Source organism: Glycine soja, chromosome 17 (genome assembly GCF_004193775.1).
Source record: "Glycine soja cultivar W05 chromosome 17, ASM419377v2, whole genome shotgun sequence".
NCBI classification, from domain to species: domain Eukaryota; kingdom Viridiplantae; phylum Streptophyta; class Magnoliopsida; order Fabales; family Fabaceae; genus Glycine; species Glycine soja.
The window spans coordinates 9,790,695-9,810,825 of record NC_041018.1 but is presented as its reverse complement, the minus strand read 5'-3'; the positions used below and the strand labels follow the sequence as shown (position 1 = coordinate 9,810,825).

The following is a 20,131-nucleotide window of genomic DNA, read 5'->3' as shown; positions in this document are numbered from 1 at the left end:
ATTCATTAAAGATAAAGCCTTTTTATAGGCTTAACAAACTCCTAAAATTAAGGATAAATTAAACTGAAACAATTCAACGAAAAATTTACGTGCAAAAACAATAAAAAAAAAGTTATCCTAACAATAAATTGTAGTGACTTATCATAATATTATTGTGTTTGTTGCCTTAAACCATAACCTAGAGTTACAGCTATTTAGACCTATGGGATGATGTATACCAAAACCATTATATTTAACTTGTTGTTGTCATTGTTATTATCAAATAAAAATATTATTAAATTAGTTTTAATATAATTTGAAACCTTTCAAATGAATCTATTTTAAAACTAAAAACTGAAAGAAAAAAAACTAAAACTAGTCACATTATTTTTCTCCAACCACATTTAAAAAACTGATTTTAAAATTTTCCAAAACTAAAAACTTACTGTGATTTTTAAAAATTCAACCCTCAAAATCACCCCAAAGTGGCTAGTTATTTAAAATGTCTTTATCAAACTAAACTAAAATAGGTCTACTGTTATTTTTTTCCATTAGTGATATTAATTTCAGCTAAGTTGACAAGATTAGTATAATGATTTAATAGAAGAATCAAGTTGATTTAAAAGAAACATTTGTCACAATAAGTGAGACAAAAAAAAAAAAAGATTTAAAACGTGTTACATGCAAGTGCGTAGAAGTTAAAAAAAAGTACTACTACTATTTGTAATGTGGCCGTGAACCCCACTTACGTACACTATCTCCGCCGATTCAACTCCGTCGGCGTCGCCGTCAGCAGCAACAACAATGGCTGTTTCCACCTTTCAGGCGCCGCCACTGAAGCCCTCATTGCCTTCCACTCTTCTCCGGCGCCTCAAACGCGTGCCCCTCTCCCACTCCTTCTCATTATTCTCCGCTCCAAACACAAACAGCTTTCATTCTTCTTACAGAGCCCTCCGTATTCGCGCCATCGACGCGGCCCAGCCATTCGACTACGAGTCGAGAATGGCCCAACAATTCCACGACGCCCAGAAGCTGAAGATCGCCATCGTGGGCTTCGGCAACTTCGGGCAGTTCCTGGCCCAAACCCTCGTCCGGCAGGGCCACACCATCCTGGCCCACTCCCGCTCCGACCACTCTCTCTCGGCCCAACAACTCGGCGTCACCTTCTTCCAAAACCCCCACGACCTCTGCGAAGAACACCCCGAAGTCATCCTCTTATGCTCCTCCATCATCTCCACCCAGCGCGTGCTCCTCACTCTCCCCCTCCAGCGCCTCAAACGCAGCACACTCTTCGTCGACGTCCTCTCCGTCAAGGAATTCCCCAAAAACCTTCTCCTCCACGCGCTCCCCCCCGATTTCGACGTTCTCTGCACTCACCCCATGTTCGGCCCCCAGAGCGCCCCACGCGCCTGGACCGGCCTCCCCTTCGTCTACGAGAAGGTCCGAATCGGCGCCCACGACGACCGCCGAATCGCGCGCTGCGAGAAATTCCTCGGAATTTTCGCCAGAGAAGGTTGCAGGATGGTGGAGATGAGCTGCGCCGATCACGACAAGTTGGCGGCCGGGTCGCAGTTCATAACGCACACCGTTGGTAGGGTTTTGGAGATGCTGACCGTAAAGTCAACTCCGATTAACACCAAAGGCTACGAGTCGTTGTTGAATTTGGTGGAGAACACTTGCGGGGACAGCTTTGATCTGTTCTATGGATTGTTTATGTATAATAAGAACTCGCTGGAGATGCTGGAGAGGTTGGATTTCGCCTTCGAGGACTTGAGGAAACAGCTCATGGCGCGTTTGCATGATGTTGTTAGAGAGCACTTGTCGGATAATGCTGGAATTGGGAAGGTGCAGAGTTTGCCTGATGAATATGTCCATCAACTGCTGCTCAAGAACGGTCAAAATGGATCTGCTGCTGCACCTCTGCTGTCACTGCCCTCCGAAGATCTGAGGTGTTTGCTTGTTTTAAAAGGCTTACTATATAATCAAATGAGCTTAATTTCTGTGCACCATTGGCGTTAAATGTTTTGTACTGTTTACCAATTAAGATAGTAATCGTGAAAGTTAACAAGCTTATGGTGGATGATAATTTGTGAATGAATGACATTATAAAAACCTTTGACACTCTTGAATGATAATGTGTAGACTGTTTTACTCTAATCTTAATGGTTTTTAGTACATTATGGGCACATGAATTTGTTTTTTTTTTTTTTTTTTTTACTTTTTTGCTTTTATGGGGTATGTAAGGGCAACTTAGCTTTGTTGTTATGATTTCTGCTGTTTCTTGTTTTGAATTGTCTTAATCTTTACGTGATGTAACAGAGCTGAAGATTGTTCTAGCAATGTTGCTAATAAATAATAACAGTTTGTAGGGAGGATTAAAACTGCTATTTTTGTTATGATTTCTACTATTTTAGTTTTTTGTTTTATTTCGGATTGGTCTTTCTGATCAAGTCTAATTTATAGTTACATTTTATGCTAATCTTCAGATCTGGTGATGTTGTTAAACTCAACAACTACAAGTCAAATGATGCAAACCAGTCTGATGACAACTCCAAGCTCAAGATTGCGATTGTTGGTTTTGGCAACTTTGGTCAGTTTCTTGCGAAAACTTTTGTGCGTCATGGTCATCGAGTGTTGGCATACTCTAGATCAGATTACTCTCTCGTGGCTCAGGAATTGGGGGTTTCATATTTCAATAACATTGACGATCTTTGTGAACAACACCCAGAAGTGATTTTACTTTGCACTTCAATCCTTTCCACCGAGAAAGTTCTTAAATCATTGCCCGTGCAAAGATTGAAGAGAAGTACTCTGTTTGTTGATGTACTTTCTGTCAAAGAATTTCCTAGAAACTTGTTTCTTCAGCATTTGCCGCGTAATTTTGATATTCTCTGCACTCATCCTATGTTTGGGCCAGAGAGTGGAAAAAATGGGTGGAATGGTCTTGCTTTTGTTTTTGATAAAGTTAGAATAGGAATAGATGAATCAAGATCATCACGGTGTGATCAGTTTCTTGACATTTTTGCTAGTGAAGGGTGCCGAATGGTTGAAATGTCATGTGCTGAACATGATTGGCATGCAGCTGGATCACAATTTATCACGCATACTACCGGAAGATTTTTAGAAAAACTGGAATTGGAGGGAACGCCAATTGACACAAAGGGCTATGAGACTTTGTTGAGTTTGGTGGAAAATACTGCTGGAGATAGTTTTGATCTATACTATGGTTTGTTCTTGTATAATAGAAATGCCATGGAGCAACTAGAAAGATTTGATCTGGCTTTTGAGTCTGTGAAGAAGCAGCTTTTTGATCGTCTGCATGGCTTCTACCGACAGCAAGTATTTAAACATGAAGAAAAACTCCATGACTCGCCAGAAAGGCGTATGTTGCCTAAGATATCTGAAGATAAATAAATGTAGGGTCATCTTTTTCTAATACTGTGGTCCGTGGACACTAAATGAAATTGATTTCCCAGATTTGCCTCTCATTTGTAATTATTGTGGGTCTTGCTTATTTTATTAGTTGGTTTAAATGAATGTCATTTCTAAAAGTTCATACTAGATTTCTTAAAGTTATTTTGATCTGCTTGATTGAGATGAAACAAAAATGATTTTGAAATTTTGGATATTATATTTTTAATTCTCAGATATTTTGATTTTTCAATTCATTTTACTTCCCATTTCTATCTTGCTGGATCAACACTTGAGGGAGCTTGCACGTTCATATTTTGTATTCCATTGTTATTTATGGCAATGAATGTATATTAGAAAGTTCTGCATCTAAAGAGAGATATTCAATTAGTGCAATAGAGTTATGAATATATAAAATCTTTAACTGAGAGCTTGATTACTCTAGGAATGATTCAAGAAAACAAATATTTACTTCGTCGTTATCCATCCAAAAGTTGAATACGATCCTTTAAACTAGTATGATCATGTATAATACTGGTACTGAATGCCTTGGTACAAAAGAACTTAGAAAATTGAAACAGGAAACCTAGGAAACATCACTAAATATGTGGGTACTTGTACTTCTAATTCAAGTTGAATTTAACTGTCATTATAGTCAGATTAGTGTGTTTGAATGTTGATTAAATTCAAGGTGCAATGGATTTGGTATGGGGAAAAGATGGAGGTTGTGATCAAAGGTCATCTTCTATTACTTATTCATTTATCACATGGAAAGGGATTCTGGTTCTGGCGTTGCTATTCTTTTTTATTCTTCCTGGAATCACTCTACAACACGAGATTTGTGGGACCTGGGTTGATGATATAATCTTGATTCTGCTCAACATCAAAAGGAGAGTGCTGTTGCCAATGAGCTTCAGAAATTGGTCACTGAAAACCTTGGCACTTGCACGTGTTTTCTTAATGGTGATCAGAAAATGTGAAAAGCTTTCGGGCCCCACTTTGAAGTTGACATTCCCCATGACAGCAGCACCCAAGTTGAAGTTGCGTTCGGAAATTATTGTTGCCTACCCATGTAATATTTTATCGATCCCTTGTTCCTAAAACATTAAACATATATTAGTTAATTAGGAAGATAAAGAAGTACTCATAATTTCATATCATAAGTTGTCTTGCCAAAGATAGATACATTTGTGTAAGATAATTTGAAGCGTTGCCTCCACCAATTACAGTTACAGAAGCTATTCAACTACATCTGAAACATTCCTTCATTCGCCCTAGTTTGTCATAATCAGATGCCTAAATGCATTGAATTTTGTCTGGTTTGAATATTGCTAATTTGTTTCCTATCTAACTTTGTACAGTGCATTACTAAATCTCAGAACTCAAATTAAGCTCTGTTTTTGTTCATATTGCACAGCTTGGCTAACTACTTTAACTTTAGAGTACTTGCCATCAAGCTGAAGGAGCCTCGTGCGTCCCCACTGAGTCCAATGGTGGGAGTCTTAGACAGTTCAACAAACACGGACTTTTCACAGAATCACATATCTAGATTACAGTAAGTTTCCTAAAAATCTATCTCACCATTACTGTTTGTCAACGTGTTAGATTAATTATCTGTACACGTCCCAAGGATAAGGGGAATACTCCCTCTAGTCTCAAATATAAGGGGAAAAAATGACAAATTAATTAAGAAAATTAGTTAATTACATTTAATTGTATTAATTTTAATCAAAAATTAATAAATGAAGAGAAGTTTAGAGATAGTAACATTAAATAAGGTAAAATTAATTGAACTTTTTTTATATTTGAGATCAAAGAGAATATGTTTTACTTAGATTTCACGTGTTTATTATCATTTTCATGTGCTGGTTAAGTATAAATATACATCACTTTTAACACGTTTTTTTATTAATTGAAATTTATGTGAATCTCATTAGTATGGGGAAGAGACTCACTAAACAGGAAATGAGACCCACATATTTAGTCGGATTCACATGAGTTTTAGCTAATAGGAGAATTGTGTTTTCTTTATGAAGTAATTGAGGATTGAGAAAGCACAATGACTACCCAATTGAAGTTTCTAACGTTGATGCATTGTAGAGTTCCTGATAACCCTCAACCAAAGATAAAATACCGGATTTGCCTTGATACGATTGCAATTATTTGTAGATTAAGGAGGTCAAGGAGAAGATGAAAGGAAAGATCAACACTTCAAGCATATTTTGAAACTGACTGAGACACCAAGTCAAGCCATAATCTAATTTTTCTTTCAATTTCTTATAATTTATATTCGCCAGCCATAGATACACAAAAAAAGAGAGTACAATTAGCCTTGGTATAGTTTGGTTGTTTGTACCTATATTGTTTGAAGGATCTTGTGTTAACATTACCACAGGGCATATTTGAAGAATAATGTCAGTTTTCTACTGTGTACCAAGCAATGAAATGACCAAAATTCAAGGCAGTGACAATGAAATTAACCTCAATAGTATACCAAAAGATATCCACCTCATATACCGCTTGGGGCTATAATCTACACATAAAGGCACAACTAAAATTCTATCGAGGACCACATAGAAAAACTAAAGTCACCAATAAGTATAAAATGCTCAGATCAAAGATACCCCATCAATAAAAATGAAATTTTTATTATATATGTATGCAAAATTATGAAAGTTATATTTGATTGATAATCCTAGTTGTCAAGGAATTACTTTTTATAACCATTAGATTAAAAAAATAAGAAGTAATATAAGAAGTAACTTTTTAAGAGTTATTATATATATATATATATATATATATATATATATATATATATATATATATATATATATATATATATATATAATGACTTAAATATTTTTATTAAAAAAGTAATGTGTAAAAACAAGGGAATTAAGTAATTTAACTTATCACATCTACTATGGTGTGCAAAAATATTAATCAAATTATTTTAAAATTGAATAAAATCATTCTGGAAAAAAAGTTAAATCAAACTGTTTTTATAAAAACGGTTATGTTAAACAATATGCTTTTATAAGAGATTTGGTTTGATTTGATTCTTAAAAAATAATCCATGAGTATAAAATGAATAATCAAATTGAATCAAGCTAAATCATTTAAAAAAAAAAGTAAAAACAATCCACTTAATAAAAATTTGCTTTGTTAAGGTTAAAAAATGGATCGCTTTAGTTTTTCTTTCTAAAAAAAAAATTACACAGCCCAAACATCTATTATTCTACTATAAGTTAGAATGCACAACTTGTAAAGTGAGTGTTTCATTCTTGACACTTTCTTACTTATACATTTTTAATATTCTTTTTTCTATCTTTCAAATATACATTTCACAGACAAATACCTAAAAGAAATCTCTCTCAAGTATATGGAATTATTTCCTTTTTTTATTTTCTTTCTTTATGTGCATATGTTAGGTAAGAATAATACTTCTACAAATTAGCTAACATTTAACTAATGAAGAGTTTATTTTATTTTTTTGTTTATTTTTTCTCTTAAAAATACTTATAAAAAATCTTATCCAATCGCCTAATAACTTTTAGGTTTAAATACATTTTTTGTTTATATATATTTTTTTAATCATTAAAAATAGTAATTATTTTATTTTTTGTCCTTAAAGTATTTTAAATAGTATTTTTTTCACGGTTCAAAATACTCAAAATATTTTATTTTATTGTTCAAAACACAATTTACAATATTTTAAAGATGAAAAACAAAACAATCACATCTTGAAAAGACTAAAATGAAGAAATTTTTTTAAAGAAATGAAAATAAAAAATATTAAATTACAATTATGAAAAATGTATTTAAGCCTAACTTTATGGTGGCCTCTCTAATATATAGAGGCCAGCTGAAGTGAGGGAAACATGAGAGTGAGGGAGTGGGAAAAGGAAAGTGGTGGGCTATACTGCTATAGTATACACTGGGCTAGGGAAGAGGAAGAAAAGGGCCCAAATTTAAAAAAGTAAAAAAATGAAGCCGACTAACTAAGGTGACTGACGTTGGGCTTAGGTGAAAGCTCAAAGCTAGCTGGTGTAGACACCAATGGCTAACTCAACTCATTCCGTTGTTTTTCTCTTCTAGAAAATAACAGTAATAATAATAATTGAAAAGAAAATAGTTTCTTAGGCTCTAGCGAAGCGAAGCCGTGTTAGCAACAAAAAACTAAAAACCCCAGATCTCATCTACCTTCACTTCAGCCACGCCGCGCTCTCTCTCTCTCTCTCTCTCTCTCGGCTCAGATCCACTCCACGCCGATCTTCCTCAGCTTCAATCGTTTCTCTCTCTCTCTCTCTCTAATCGCAATTCAATTCTCCGCCAAAATTGAATTATGAGTCTCATCAACTCTCCCTCACGGGTATGTATGCCCAGTTCCTTATTTTAACAACATACAACACAACACTTAGAAGTTAGAAATATATGCTTATGCTGTGTTTGTTGCTGATCAGACAGGTGACGGTTGGTGATGCTAATTACATGGACTGGGGTGGTGCTGGTGCTGGTCTTAACAATCACTACAGAACTACTTACAAAGGTATATACTATATACACAAACACTATCAACAAAATTTAAACTTGTTCATGTAATTTTGCTGTTGAAGCTTACTGTATTGCTTCATTGTGCAAGTAGCAACAAGGAATCAATCAATTGATGTCTGTGAACTGTAGTTCCAGCATGTGATCAAACAAATTAGTAAATAGTGTAAGGAAATTTTCACACTAATAAATGATAAGTATATTGACTATTACAATAACTACTTTAAAAGTCATGCCAATGTTGATTTTTTATTGGTTGATAGATTGTGTGAAAAAAAATTCACATTGACAGTGTATGAAAAATTAAACTCCAAAGAAATAGACCTGGTTTTCAGCATTCTAACTGTAACATAAACTTCATTTTCTATGAGACTAAGTTTTTTCTTTTTTCTTATGAGTAGACGACCAAAAATCCATGATGGAGGTGGCACTCATTTCAAACATGGATCCTGTAAATATTGGGCTGGGCTGTTCAGATAAGCCAGCTCCTGTTACTTCACTGAAGCCAAGAAAGAAAACAATGACATCAGTGTATTTGAAGTTCTTTGAGACAGCTGCTGATGGTAAGACTCGGAGATGCAAGTTTTGTGGACAGAGCTATTCCATTGCAACCGCCACAGGTTACTTTCTGCCTCATCTTTAATTAACTCTTCATTACTTTCTGTATCTTTTCACCACTTAGGTATCATAATCCATCATAACCCATTGTTAATGGAACTTTGTTATGTAAAGATTGCAAGCTTTTGGCATTTCATCAAGTTAACTGTTTTGTATTTGCCCTTTTATTTTCTTATTTCGGTTTATATGAAGCTTGCTCAATTTTAAATTGTAGCATTCTTGGTTACAAATATTTTTGTCCCTAGTAATTGTTCTTCCTTGCACATCCATTCACTAAAGTTCCTTTGTTCATGAAGGCAATTTGGGAAGGCATCTTGCTAATCGTCATCCAGGTTATGACAAGTCAGGGGAAGCTGTCAGCAATGCAGCAGCACGACCTGTCACTGTGGTTAAGAAGTCCCAGCCTCATGGAAAAGCAAACCAGGTGGATTATGATCATCTAAATTGGTTGCTCATTAGGTGGCTTGTTTTAGCTTCTCTCCCTCCTTCAACTCTGGAGGAGAAGTGGCTCGTGAATTCCTACAAGTTTCTAAATCCATCAATACAACTGTGGCCAAGTGACAAGTATAGAACTGTACTTGATGAAGTTTTCAGAAGCATGAGGGAAGATGTAAGAGCGTTGTTGGAGCAGGTTTCTTCCAAAGTATCCATTACACTTGATTTCTGGACCTCCTTTGAACAGATCTACTATATGAGTGTAACATGTCAGTGGATCGACGAAAACTGGTGCTTCCAGAAGTTGCTTCTTGATATCTGTCGCATACCCTATCCATGTGGGGGTGCAGAGATCTATCGTTCCCTCATAAAAGTTCTTAAATTTTACAATATTGAAAACAGAATCCTGTCCTGTACCCATGATAATAGTACAAGTGCCATGCATGCCTGCCATACTCTGAAAGAGGACTTGGATGGTCAGAAAATAGGGCCGTTCTGTTATATTCCCTGTGCTGCTCGAACTTTGAATGCGATAATAGATGATGGGTTGAGATCCGCAAAACAAGTCATTTCTAAGATACGGGAGTTTGCAATAGAGTTAAACGCCTCACCAGTGATCTCTGAGGATTTTATTCAATTATCCACAGCTTATCAAGAAGGTATTTGGAAATTTCCTCTTGATGTTTCAGCAAGGTGGAGTGGAAACTACCAAATGCTTGATCTTGTTCGCAAGGTAGGCCTTTATATTTCCAATGGCTTTAGTTAATTAGCATAAGAATCATAAAAGAAAAGGTACTGCTAGACAAAACTTGGATTTGGAATGGCTTTTTGTGCTTGAAGTGTCCCATATTTGCTTGTCTAATAACTGTAAGAATTTTTTTATTTTGCTGATGAATTCAGCCTGTGTTGATGTTGATCTGATTTCAATTTGTTTACTACAACAATGTAGCATGTTACGTCACTAGTGTGAATTGAGTTGAATATATTAAACGTCACTCATGTGAATTGAGTGTAAGAATATATTAACATATCTTTTGAATTTGTGATGCATCTCATGCATGCCATTGCTATTGCTATCAAAATCAGAACAACGGAGCAGTTACAAAATAATGTATATATTTTATGGTGCAGGCAGGTAAATCAGTGGATGCTGTTATTCGTAAATACGAGGAAGTGTTAGGCAGTAGGATGCTGCTGGGATCTTCTGACAAAAGTGCAGTTAGCATCATGCATCAATATCTTGAACCATTTTACAAAACCACAAACAACATCTGCACAAGTAAGGTGCCAATGGTTGGGCTTGTCCTTTTCTTCGTGGATCACATTTCAGAAACAATTACTTCCTTCAGAGAATCACGGCTCAGCCCAGAATGGCTAAAAAATGCTGCAGAAGAAATGGCTAAAAAAGCCAGAAATTATATTAATCAAGTTTGCAACATATTTACTTATATGACAGCAATTCTTGATCCTCGAATAAAGGGAGACCTGATCCCTGATAGTTTAAACTCAGAAAACTTTCTGGATGAAGCAAGAACCCATTTTATAAGAAATTATTCAGCCAGCCATTTCTCATCCATGAGTTCTGGATACAATGCTCAAGAAATTGAAGATGGAGGAAGTGTTTCCTTTGCTGAGGAAATAGCACGCAAGAAGCGAAGGACAAGCATGAGCTCTGCCACTGATGAGCTTACGCAGTACCTATCAGAGGCTCCAGCTCCAATACCAACAGATGTCTTAGAGTGGTGGAAGGTCAACAGTACACGCTACCCTCGACTATCTGTGATGGCTAGAGATTTCCTGGCTGTGCAGGCAACTTCAGTTGTGCCTGAAGAACTTTTCTGTGGCAAGGGTGATGAAATTGACAAGCAAAGAATCTGTATGTCACATGATAGCACACAAGCTATTCTTTGTATCAAGTCATGGATTCAGGTTGGCATCAAGTTTAAGTTTAAATCAACTGAGATAGATTATGAGCGGTTGATGGAATTGGCAGCTGCAGCTGCTGCAACAGACAATAGTCCTTCAAGTTCTGACAAGAAGCAAAGATAGTGATAGAAGATGGTGGCACTAAATAATCAACAGGCATCGTTACTGTCACTGTTAGATTATATCTTGACTTCGGCCCATTGCCACTTCAACTTAGAAGGGGTAACTGGTGCGTGTTTTGTTCTTAAGTACTTGTTGTATCATATTAATATAATTATGTTGTACAGTTCTGAATTCTGGAAATTGCTAACCAGAGAAAAATCAAATATGCAACTTGACGATGGAACTCTCCCCATTTTGTGTCTGCTTGATTTGTGTCCACAGTCCACACCAAGAAAACGTATGTTTGTGCTACCGTTGAAACTGGGGCTGCATTATTAAACTTACCGAGAAGGCTAAGGATTTTAAAGCAGTGCCCTTTCACTTTGCAAAAATGAAACAAAAAATGTCCCTTTATTATTATTGTTTGTTTGTTTGGATGCAGCACCATAACTGAAAAGACACAATATGTGAAAAAAAATGACAGTTAAATAGTAAATGATAATAAACAGTTATCATATTATTGTGACTTCTAAGTGGCTATCTCAGCTCCGGCATGCTGCCAAGTGCCAATACAAATATAGCCAACCAATCGATGGCTTGTACAGAATATGACTCTATAACAAATTATCTATTGTATGCTCAATGCCCTAGGATCCTGTTATTCATTGACAGCAACTGTTATTATAACGCTGACAACTTTCTGGACTAAAAAGAGTATAAATAATTCATTATATAACTGAAAGTAAGTGCATCTTCGACATTGCTGGGAGCGGAAACCCTAAAAACATTCATTAATGTAGGATAATAAACGCAACTCAGAATGAAAGGAGATGAATACCCACTTTTTATTGAATAATAATTTGTTTAAATAGAAATTTTTATAACTAAAAGAAATCATAAAAGCAATAACTAACTTTCTAAACAATAGCCACTAACATAACGGCGACTAAGTAACAAAAAAAATAAACCGTCCTAAAGACTCGATCAAACAGCTAGCAGAAAACAAATTAATAGGCAATTGCTGATACACACATTTAACAACTAACTAAAATTTCGAGTATATAAAAAATTCCATTTATCTAGATCGATTGCAGGGCTGTTAACACCACTTTCTGCATTCTCTATATCTACATCAACAAATGCTCTCGTCCATATTCACGTACTATTACAGGCACGCTTGTAGGAGGGAGCTGTAACATCAACAAGAAGAGTAAATAGAATATTGTGAAACTGGTAGTTATGCAAAAGCATGAATTAAAAGAGTAGGAGATGACAATTTTCCCAATATTAAGCTTCGTCCAACTAGAAAAAAATAAAAAAGGATACTAAGTATCATGTGTATTGTATGAATATTTTTTCATTTATGCAAATATTTCAAAGTATAAAAAATATGCATAATTTAATTCAACTAAATAAAAATATAAATAACTTAAACTTGGGAAAAAGCTATATTAAAAAATTGATAGAGACGACCGAGAGTATAAGTAGTCGTGATTTGAGACAAAAAGGGAAGATTTTAATATAAAACAAAAAAAGGTAATATAAAATTTGAGTGCAACAGAGAATCATTAATTTAAAAGGAAAAATTTGACAGCAATTAATAATTGGAGAATTTTAAAAAAATATAAAAAAGTAATAAATAATAGTGAAGTCATGTGTCATAGAAAAAGAGGGTATAACCGCTCACGTTAAAGAACGATAACTAAAATTTATAATATATGAGTTTATTTAAGTGGAAAGGAGAAAAATTCAGATGTCATGAAGAGCATGTAGGGATAAAACTTCAATTTTCATACGTATGGATCTAACTCCCCCTCCAACCCCTTCTTTCCAAACGAAAAGGAGAACATAATTTAAGTACAAAAAGTATATAGACAAAAAATTCCAGGAAAAATAAACAGAATTCTAAAAATGCAGCTAATAAGTACAGAAAACAAGCCAAGGATATTGATTAATTAAAGAATATATATGTAAAGATGAAGCCATTAACAAATACAGATTTAGAAAGCTAAATAGTGTACTAACTACTAAGTGATGACTGATGACCCAGTCTCACCCAGCACTACCATCAAAACTTTAAACAATAATTAACTTACCATGCCATAATCTGTCACAATAACCGAGACATAATCTGAAGGAGTAGCATCATACCTGTCAGTGAAATAAAATCAGTGGTAATCTTTTCTTCTTTTCTTGGGGGGATAAGGTGTTCACACAAATGAAATAACTTAAGCTTACATCAAATTCAAAAGCCTCAAATTATCTTCACTGGCCCAATTGCTAAGATAACTGACATCCATTCGTCCAGGAACCCTGGCAATAGCATCTGGGTCACCTGCAAGCAATTTCAAGTTTATCGACGGACAACTCCTTTACAAAAATATGAGAGCATGTATTAAGACCACATTTAGAAGCGCTTGAAGTCAATAGAATTGGGAGCAAGATGCCACATTTTCCCGCATAAACAATACTTGATAGCAATAAAAAATATCCCATCCTAATCTTGAGACATAAAGATAGTTTATACTGAAGTGAAAATGTAACATTAACAAGCTGATATAACAAAATTACCTAGTTCATTAGAACATATTGAATCCAGTTGCACCCTTTCATGAAATTTATATGCTTCACAACAGATCAATACAGGAACATGAAAGGCATGAGCGACCATTGCAACACAAGAAGTCCCAACCCTTGAATATACAGTTCCATTAGACAAAACTGCAGAAGCTCCCAGAAGAACCCGTGTGACCTCATGCATGATATAAGAAACAGCATTTATATGAGTATATGTGCAACTCAGGCCCTTAGCCACTAGCCTACGAAGTAAGGCCTGACCTTCAAGCCTAGGTCGTGAATCTACCACCACCACACGGAACTTTTTACCTTGCTCATAGGCATATAAAAGAATCATCTCAACAACACATGACAATCCATATGTGAGAAGAACATCCCCATCCTTAACCTTTGTAAAAGCATGTCGGACAATCACCTTATCAGCAAGAATTATTTTTTCATTTATGAACCGGTCAATATCAGAACACAGGGTTGTTTTTGCCTCAAACTCCGAATGATTTAAAGTCAGATTGACAATACGACTCTTTACAAACCTAATTGCATTTCCCATGCTCATAGAAAGTGGTCTACATTCAGTAAAGAAAGATACATAACTACTGATTTTTGAAGCTAAATCCCTAACAAGGACCTTTTCATGTGGTGTGCAGTAATCTCTAATGGCATCTTGAAATGCTCTTAGCATTGCAATACAACGAGCATTACCCCCTGATATATCTCCTGCTGAATAACGCAGTCCAACCTGAAAATTAAATAAGACAATGAGCGCCATATGGTCCATATCTGAGTTGTTATTAATAGTTAAAGGGACAACAGAGCAAAGATATGCAACCATAAATAATGAACTATTGTCAATAAACAGAATAATTTATTTATAATGGCAACATTCATCTTCAGATCACATATGTAACTGTCCTGGTCAACAAAGAGATGCCATGTGCATTATTTCCAAAAAAGAGTACCTCAAATACAGCAGGATGCACTGAACCAATTTGGAAAAACTTTGATTCAAGATTAGGAAGCTGAGTTCCGTATTCATACTGAGGCAAATGCTGAAATAATTCAACTTTGTTTCTAGATTCAGTTGGATTGACTACTGCACATCTTCTAGCCTTTTCCAATCGGCTTTTGTCATCAAATTGCATTCGCGGAGAAGGAGCATCCATTTTCCTATCTTTATCCAGAGGACGATTTCCTGCATTCTTATCAGTGGCCACTGGAGACACACAGGAAGGACCACCTTTCTTTTGTGAAGACTGCTTTGTACTTTTACCTGGGGTGCCTCGACCAGATTCAGCAACTGCTTTACTTCCCTCGTCTGGAAACAGAACAATGACCAAAACTATAAGCACAACTACACAAACTATATGAAGCGAAACCAAGTATTTCAAGTTCCTGATTGTGGCAACTGAACTATTTAACACAGAATTTCATATTATCTCTTTCACGGCCAAACACAGTATATAATGCAAACTTAATATAATTTATCGATTTTCATCAAATACTTTCATAAAACAAAGGAACAGAGAAAAAAATGATGCCCTCAAATATATGAAACCAAAAATAGCAACCACTTTTAAAACTTAACTGAAATTATGTAACATAATCATAGACTTCACAATCCATATTCATAACAATGATAACATCAATCTAAAATTTCAATAAGAAAATAAGAATAGTCCAATATAACATGCTAAAGTTTATAGTTTTAAAAAACTTTTTTGTGTGTGAAAAAAGTGGTAGAATGGGGAGGCACCCCCAATGCTACTGGTCGGGGTGCAAATGGCATGCTGGGAATGCTAATCGAAGCCCACCTAGAATATTACTGCATAGGTCTAAGCAGCAAGTAGTTTTACACAATCACACGTGATGGATCAACAAATACAGCATCTGAATTCTAAATTAGTAACCATATATATTTAATCAATCAATCATGCCTATAAAATTAGTGATGAAGGGAGAGAATAAATAGCAATTACTACAAACAAAACCTAAACAACCTTTAGAAGCAGCTTTAGCAGCTCTCTGTGCCTCCTGCAAGGCCCGTCTCTCAGCCTTGGTAGTTTTTGCTTTCAACGGCTTTAAGCTTGATTGCAGAACCTCTTTCTCTTCCTCTTCCTCCCCTCTCTTTTCTAATATTAGAAAGAACAACGCACGTGAATAATCCTCAATGATAGGAGTATAATTCACGAATCATGCACGAGCACGAGCACGACCACAATAAACAAATAAATGATAATTCATATTCAATTAATTTTACCAATGCCAGTAGCGAGTTTTGGGTATTCCGTGGGATCGTAGCTCCCGGATGCCACGTGGCGATCTCCGGAAGGGTGCGTCGGCGGAACCGGAATGGAGCGATGACGTGGCGACGGGATCATGAGAGAATCGGTGGCGGAAGAATCTGAAGCGAAGAAACCAACGCGGCGGATTTTGGGGTCGCCGATTGCTCGAGAGACACGTGGTGCATCCATGAGGATGTTTTTCAGTTAACTAAAAATTCAGGGTCTGTTATCATCAAAAGGGGGGAATTAGGGTTTGTGTTCATTAGGAAAATTGGGAGGATTTTTCAGTTTCAAGAGTAGCGTTGTAACCACGTTCGGTTTCTGGCCGTTATTTCATTGCGCTAGGGGCGGGAATCGGGCTTTTATTATTATTATTACCAGGGGATAAATTTTTTAAATAATAAAAAAAATAGAAGTTAAATACCGTTAATAAAAAAATGATAGAATAAAAAAAATTAATAATAAAAATGATAGAAGTTAACTTAAGTTAAAAGAAAATTTAAAAATTTTAAAAATATTTAAAGGTAAAATTGTCCTATGAAAATGAAAAGTGATAAGTTACTGATTATCTAATTTTGGTTAGTAAATCAATTCTAATATGCATAATTAAAGAAAATTAATTATTATTACTACTTTAATATGCAATGAATGTCATAATTTTTTCATACAACTATCATATCAATAAAGGCTAAATTACTAAAATAAAATGAGTTAAATACTTTCATATCGTTAACCAATCAAAATTAATTTTTGATATGATATTTAAAGTATTTTTTATATATTTTTCAATAAAAATTTATCATTCATAAGAATTTTTTTTAAAATAAATGGTATAAAAAATAGATGATAAATCCATAGGATTGGCACAAAATCTATCTCGTGTATGATCTTAGTTGTGTTCAAAATTTATTCACACTAGTAAAAGACACAATATTAGAAATGGAATTAGTTTTTAATCTCAGACAAGGGATATTCGTGTCAGAAAAAAATGATTAGATGATATATACAATATATAAAAATTGGCTTAATTAGCATTACTGTCTTGATTGTAATAATTTTCTTGACTATATATCTTGAATATCCCGTTTCTATAAGAAATTTAGTTTAGATTAAAAAAATTAGAAATACTTACTGATTTGATTTGTCGAGGAAAGAAATATATTAGAGAAAAATCACACTTATATCATAATGTTTTATAAACACCACTAATGCAATGATAAATGAAATTTAAAATAAATTGTAAAAGAAATTATTATTTTAAATGAAAATTATATATTAAACATTTTTTACTAACATATGTAGTATTTTTATAAACATAATATAAGACCTTTTTTACTTTATAGAAATTAATGAGAATTGATTGACCTAAAACTTTACTTATTTTATCTCTAGGCCGACCCTATTCGTAAACAAAATTTATTTAAGAATCCCATTATATTTTTATATAAGTTTTAATTCGTGACAAATGAGTGAAATGACATGATAGCATGCTCGTATAACTCGTAAACATGAGAATGGAAAATTATCTATGTTGCATTAATACCGGTTCACGAAAAAAAAAGAAGTTGATATTGATAAATTTAATATTTCGTGCATGTTGTTATTACTTATTTTTCGTGCATGCTGTTATTACTTCTTTAGTTTAAATTTAAATATGATTTTAGTTTCTTAAAGTTGGCTCATTTCATTTTTAGTCTTTTAAATTTAAAATTAATTTTTTTAGTTCTTGAAATTTATATAATATTTTTTTTAAGTCTCTTTATAGTGTGAGGCAAATAAAGAATAAGAGAATTTGAATTTGTAGTGATTTTTTACCATCAACAATTAATTTTCTATTTTAAATTTTAAAATAGGATTTCTCGGTGTTTAAAATTGTCAAGTCAATAAAAAAATAGTTTTTAAAATAGTTAATAAGTTTGTAAATTCTGATCATTAAAATTTATTACAAATTATGAGTTTTTTTATTCTCTATTCGACTCATACTAAGAAACTAAAAAGAATATCTAAGAATTTTGTGGACTAAGAAAATAACTTCAAATATAAAAGAGCAACAAGAAAATGAGTTAAATTCAAAGACAAAAAAAATAAAAATGTTGAAAAGAGTCTAATACTATTGCAAAGTACTAAACACAGAGATGTTGAGTTTGAGAATGCGAGAATAGAGAGAGGTTGGAGAGAAAAAGAAGAAAAAGTCTGAGTGTGAAGCAACGATCTATCCCAGCACCTCCACGTAACCCTTTGCATGTCACCAAAATAGCACCCTCAACCCCACACGCCACACCTGTCCGTTTTAGATACTCCAGGCCCCTTCATTCCCTCATCTCGATCCATCTTTCCCTTAATCACTCCCTTCCCTTCTCCCACACAACACCTCCAACCATGGCGGACGCCCACAGAACCACCGCCCCACCACCCTCCCTCTCCGCCGCGTTTCTCCGAAAACTCCAAGACCGGGGACCCAACTCAACCCAGCTCGCCTGCATCTTAACCCTCCTCCTAACTGCCTCCGTCTTGCTCCTCCTCACGGGCCTCACCGTCGCTGGGGCCGTCCTGGGCCTCATATTTTTCCTACCCTTAATCATCGTATCGAGCCCAGTGTGGGTCCCAGCCGGCACCTTTCTATTCATCGTCACCGCAGCTTTCTTGTCCGTGTGCGGTTTCGGCGTTGCACTCGTGGCCGTGCTGTCTTGGATGTACCATTACTTCAGAGGCCTCCACCCGCCCGGTTCGGACCGGGTTGACTACGCTCGGAGTCGCATTTACGACACCGCCAGCCACGTAAAAGACTACGCCAGAGAATACGGTGGCTATTTGCAGAGTAAGGTCAAAGATGCAGCTCCCGGCGCGTGAGGATGACCCACCCGATTAAGATCGGATCGGGTCATATCCACCAACTTACGGTGTGCAACTATTGAAATTCCGTCAACTTTTTTATTTTTTTTTTGGTTTCTTGTGATTCTGTCTGTTCCTCGATCGACTTACGGGGTTGGTTGGTTGCTCTGCTGCCGCGTGTATTTTGATTTTGCTCTGTTTCTGTCGGTTATCGTCGTCGTTATGTTTTAGAATTCTGAATGAAAAAATGTAGTTGTTTGTTACAATTTTGGTCTTGTACGAGAATGAGCTCAAGACTTTACAATTTTTTTTCTCTCACGAAAATGACGATTCCACAATGTCTAAGTGTATATAACCTGGTGGAAACTGGAAAGAGACAAGCAGGAAGGGAATAGAAAGAGATAGTAGATATAATAAACTATGGGATAAAAAAGAAAGAAATTAAAAAAAAAAGGAGACAAGGGAGGGAGGAAAACTGTTTTTAACATGGTGGTTAAAATGCCAACTACAAAATTATAAGAGAAATTAATTAAACAAGACATGGGGTTTAATAAATTTTAGCTAAAGAGATAACAGTGTCTTAAAGGAGCGTACGTACTAGCAAGTTTATTGTTAATTAGTATTCCTATCAAAATTGGCCGAGAGATAAAGAAGAATGAATCACAATTACTCAATTAATTAGGTTAGAGTGAAGTTGGTTCTATCAATTTTTTGGTATGAACATTTGGCGATCCACGGTGGATGCTAGCAGAATCTTCTTCGGGGTAGCTCAAGTCGGTGGTGTAGAGGTAAACAAGCATCTATCACAATTAGGTTAGAGTGAAGTTGGTAACCTGAATTCTGAGATTGGTTATATAACGATTGTTCTGGGTCCATGGGCTTAGTTTCCTGAATTAGATATGATATAATGTTTATCTTAATTGTGATAGTTTCATAGCCGATCTGAAGTGATCTCATCTCAGCTTTATTTGATTTGTTGATCAGTAAAGACATACTTTCCTCTTTTACTGATTTATCGTGGTCGAGTAACCCTGTCAGCTAGAAGAATGATCCATTCAGCTGACCCTGAGTGTGGAGACTGTCGGGATCCCTCCTTAATTGAAGAGGTTCTAGAAAATTCTGGAGCTTTCTGGAAAAGTGTAGAATTTTCTAGAACGTCCTGAAGAACTCTATAGTAATGTAGAACTTTCTAGAAGCTTGTGGAAGAATGTGGAAACCTCTGAAATATTCTAGAGATGTGTGGAACCTTCTGGAACCTTATGAAAAAGTATGGAAGATAGTAGAAGAGTGTAGAGACTCCTAGAATGTGTGGAGTATTCTAGAGAATTAGTCTCCATCCTAGGATACAAGTAATCTCCACTATTCATTGTGGAGGTGGAGTAGTATAAATAAGGGTAGGATCCTTCATTCCTAAAAAA

The 20,131-nt window shown here is 35.3% G+C and overlaps 3 protein-coding genes across 3 annotated transcripts; 2 read left to right on the top strand and 1 right to left on the bottom strand.

The window, feature by feature from the left end:
- The first annotated feature begins 627 nt into the window (after window positions 1–627).
- LOC114394141 (arogenate dehydrogenase 1, chloroplastic-like) lies at window positions 628–3,627 on the top strand. The gene is made up of 2 exons (XM_028355744.1): window positions 628–1,928; window positions 2,466–3,627. Exons 1-2 carry the CDS (start codon window positions 784–786, stop codon window positions 3,391–3,393), a joined length of 2,073 nt encoding a protein of 690 aa, XP_028211545.1. The 5' UTR covers window positions 628–783; the 3' UTR covers window positions 3,394–3,627.
- An 8,216-nt stretch (window positions 3,628–11,843) lies between these two features.
- On the bottom strand, window positions 11,844–16,205 carry LOC114392671 (translation initiation factor eIF-2B subunit delta-like). Its single transcript, XM_028353881.1, has 7 exons — window positions 15,857–16,205; window positions 15,597–15,728; window positions 14,559–14,914; window positions 13,594–14,338; window positions 13,261–13,357; window positions 13,119–13,173; window positions 11,844–12,212 (listed from the first exon to the last, which is right to left on the bottom strand). The coding sequence occupies exons 1-7, from the start codon at window positions 16,068–16,070 to the stop codon at window positions 12,150–12,152; spliced, it is 1,662 nt and encodes a 553-aa protein (XP_028209682.1). The 5' UTR covers window positions 16,071–16,205; the 3' UTR covers window positions 11,844–12,149.
- A 1,810-nt stretch (window positions 16,206–18,015) lies between these two features.
- LOC114392925 (oleosin 1-like) lies at window positions 18,016–18,992 on the top strand. The gene has a single exon (XM_028354184.1). It carries the CDS (start codon window positions 18,261–18,263, stop codon window positions 18,729–18,731), a length of 471 nt encoding a protein of 156 aa, XP_028209985.1. The 5' UTR covers window positions 18,016–18,260; the 3' UTR covers window positions 18,732–18,992.
- The last annotated feature ends 1,139 nt before the right edge of the window (window positions 18,993–20,131 follow it).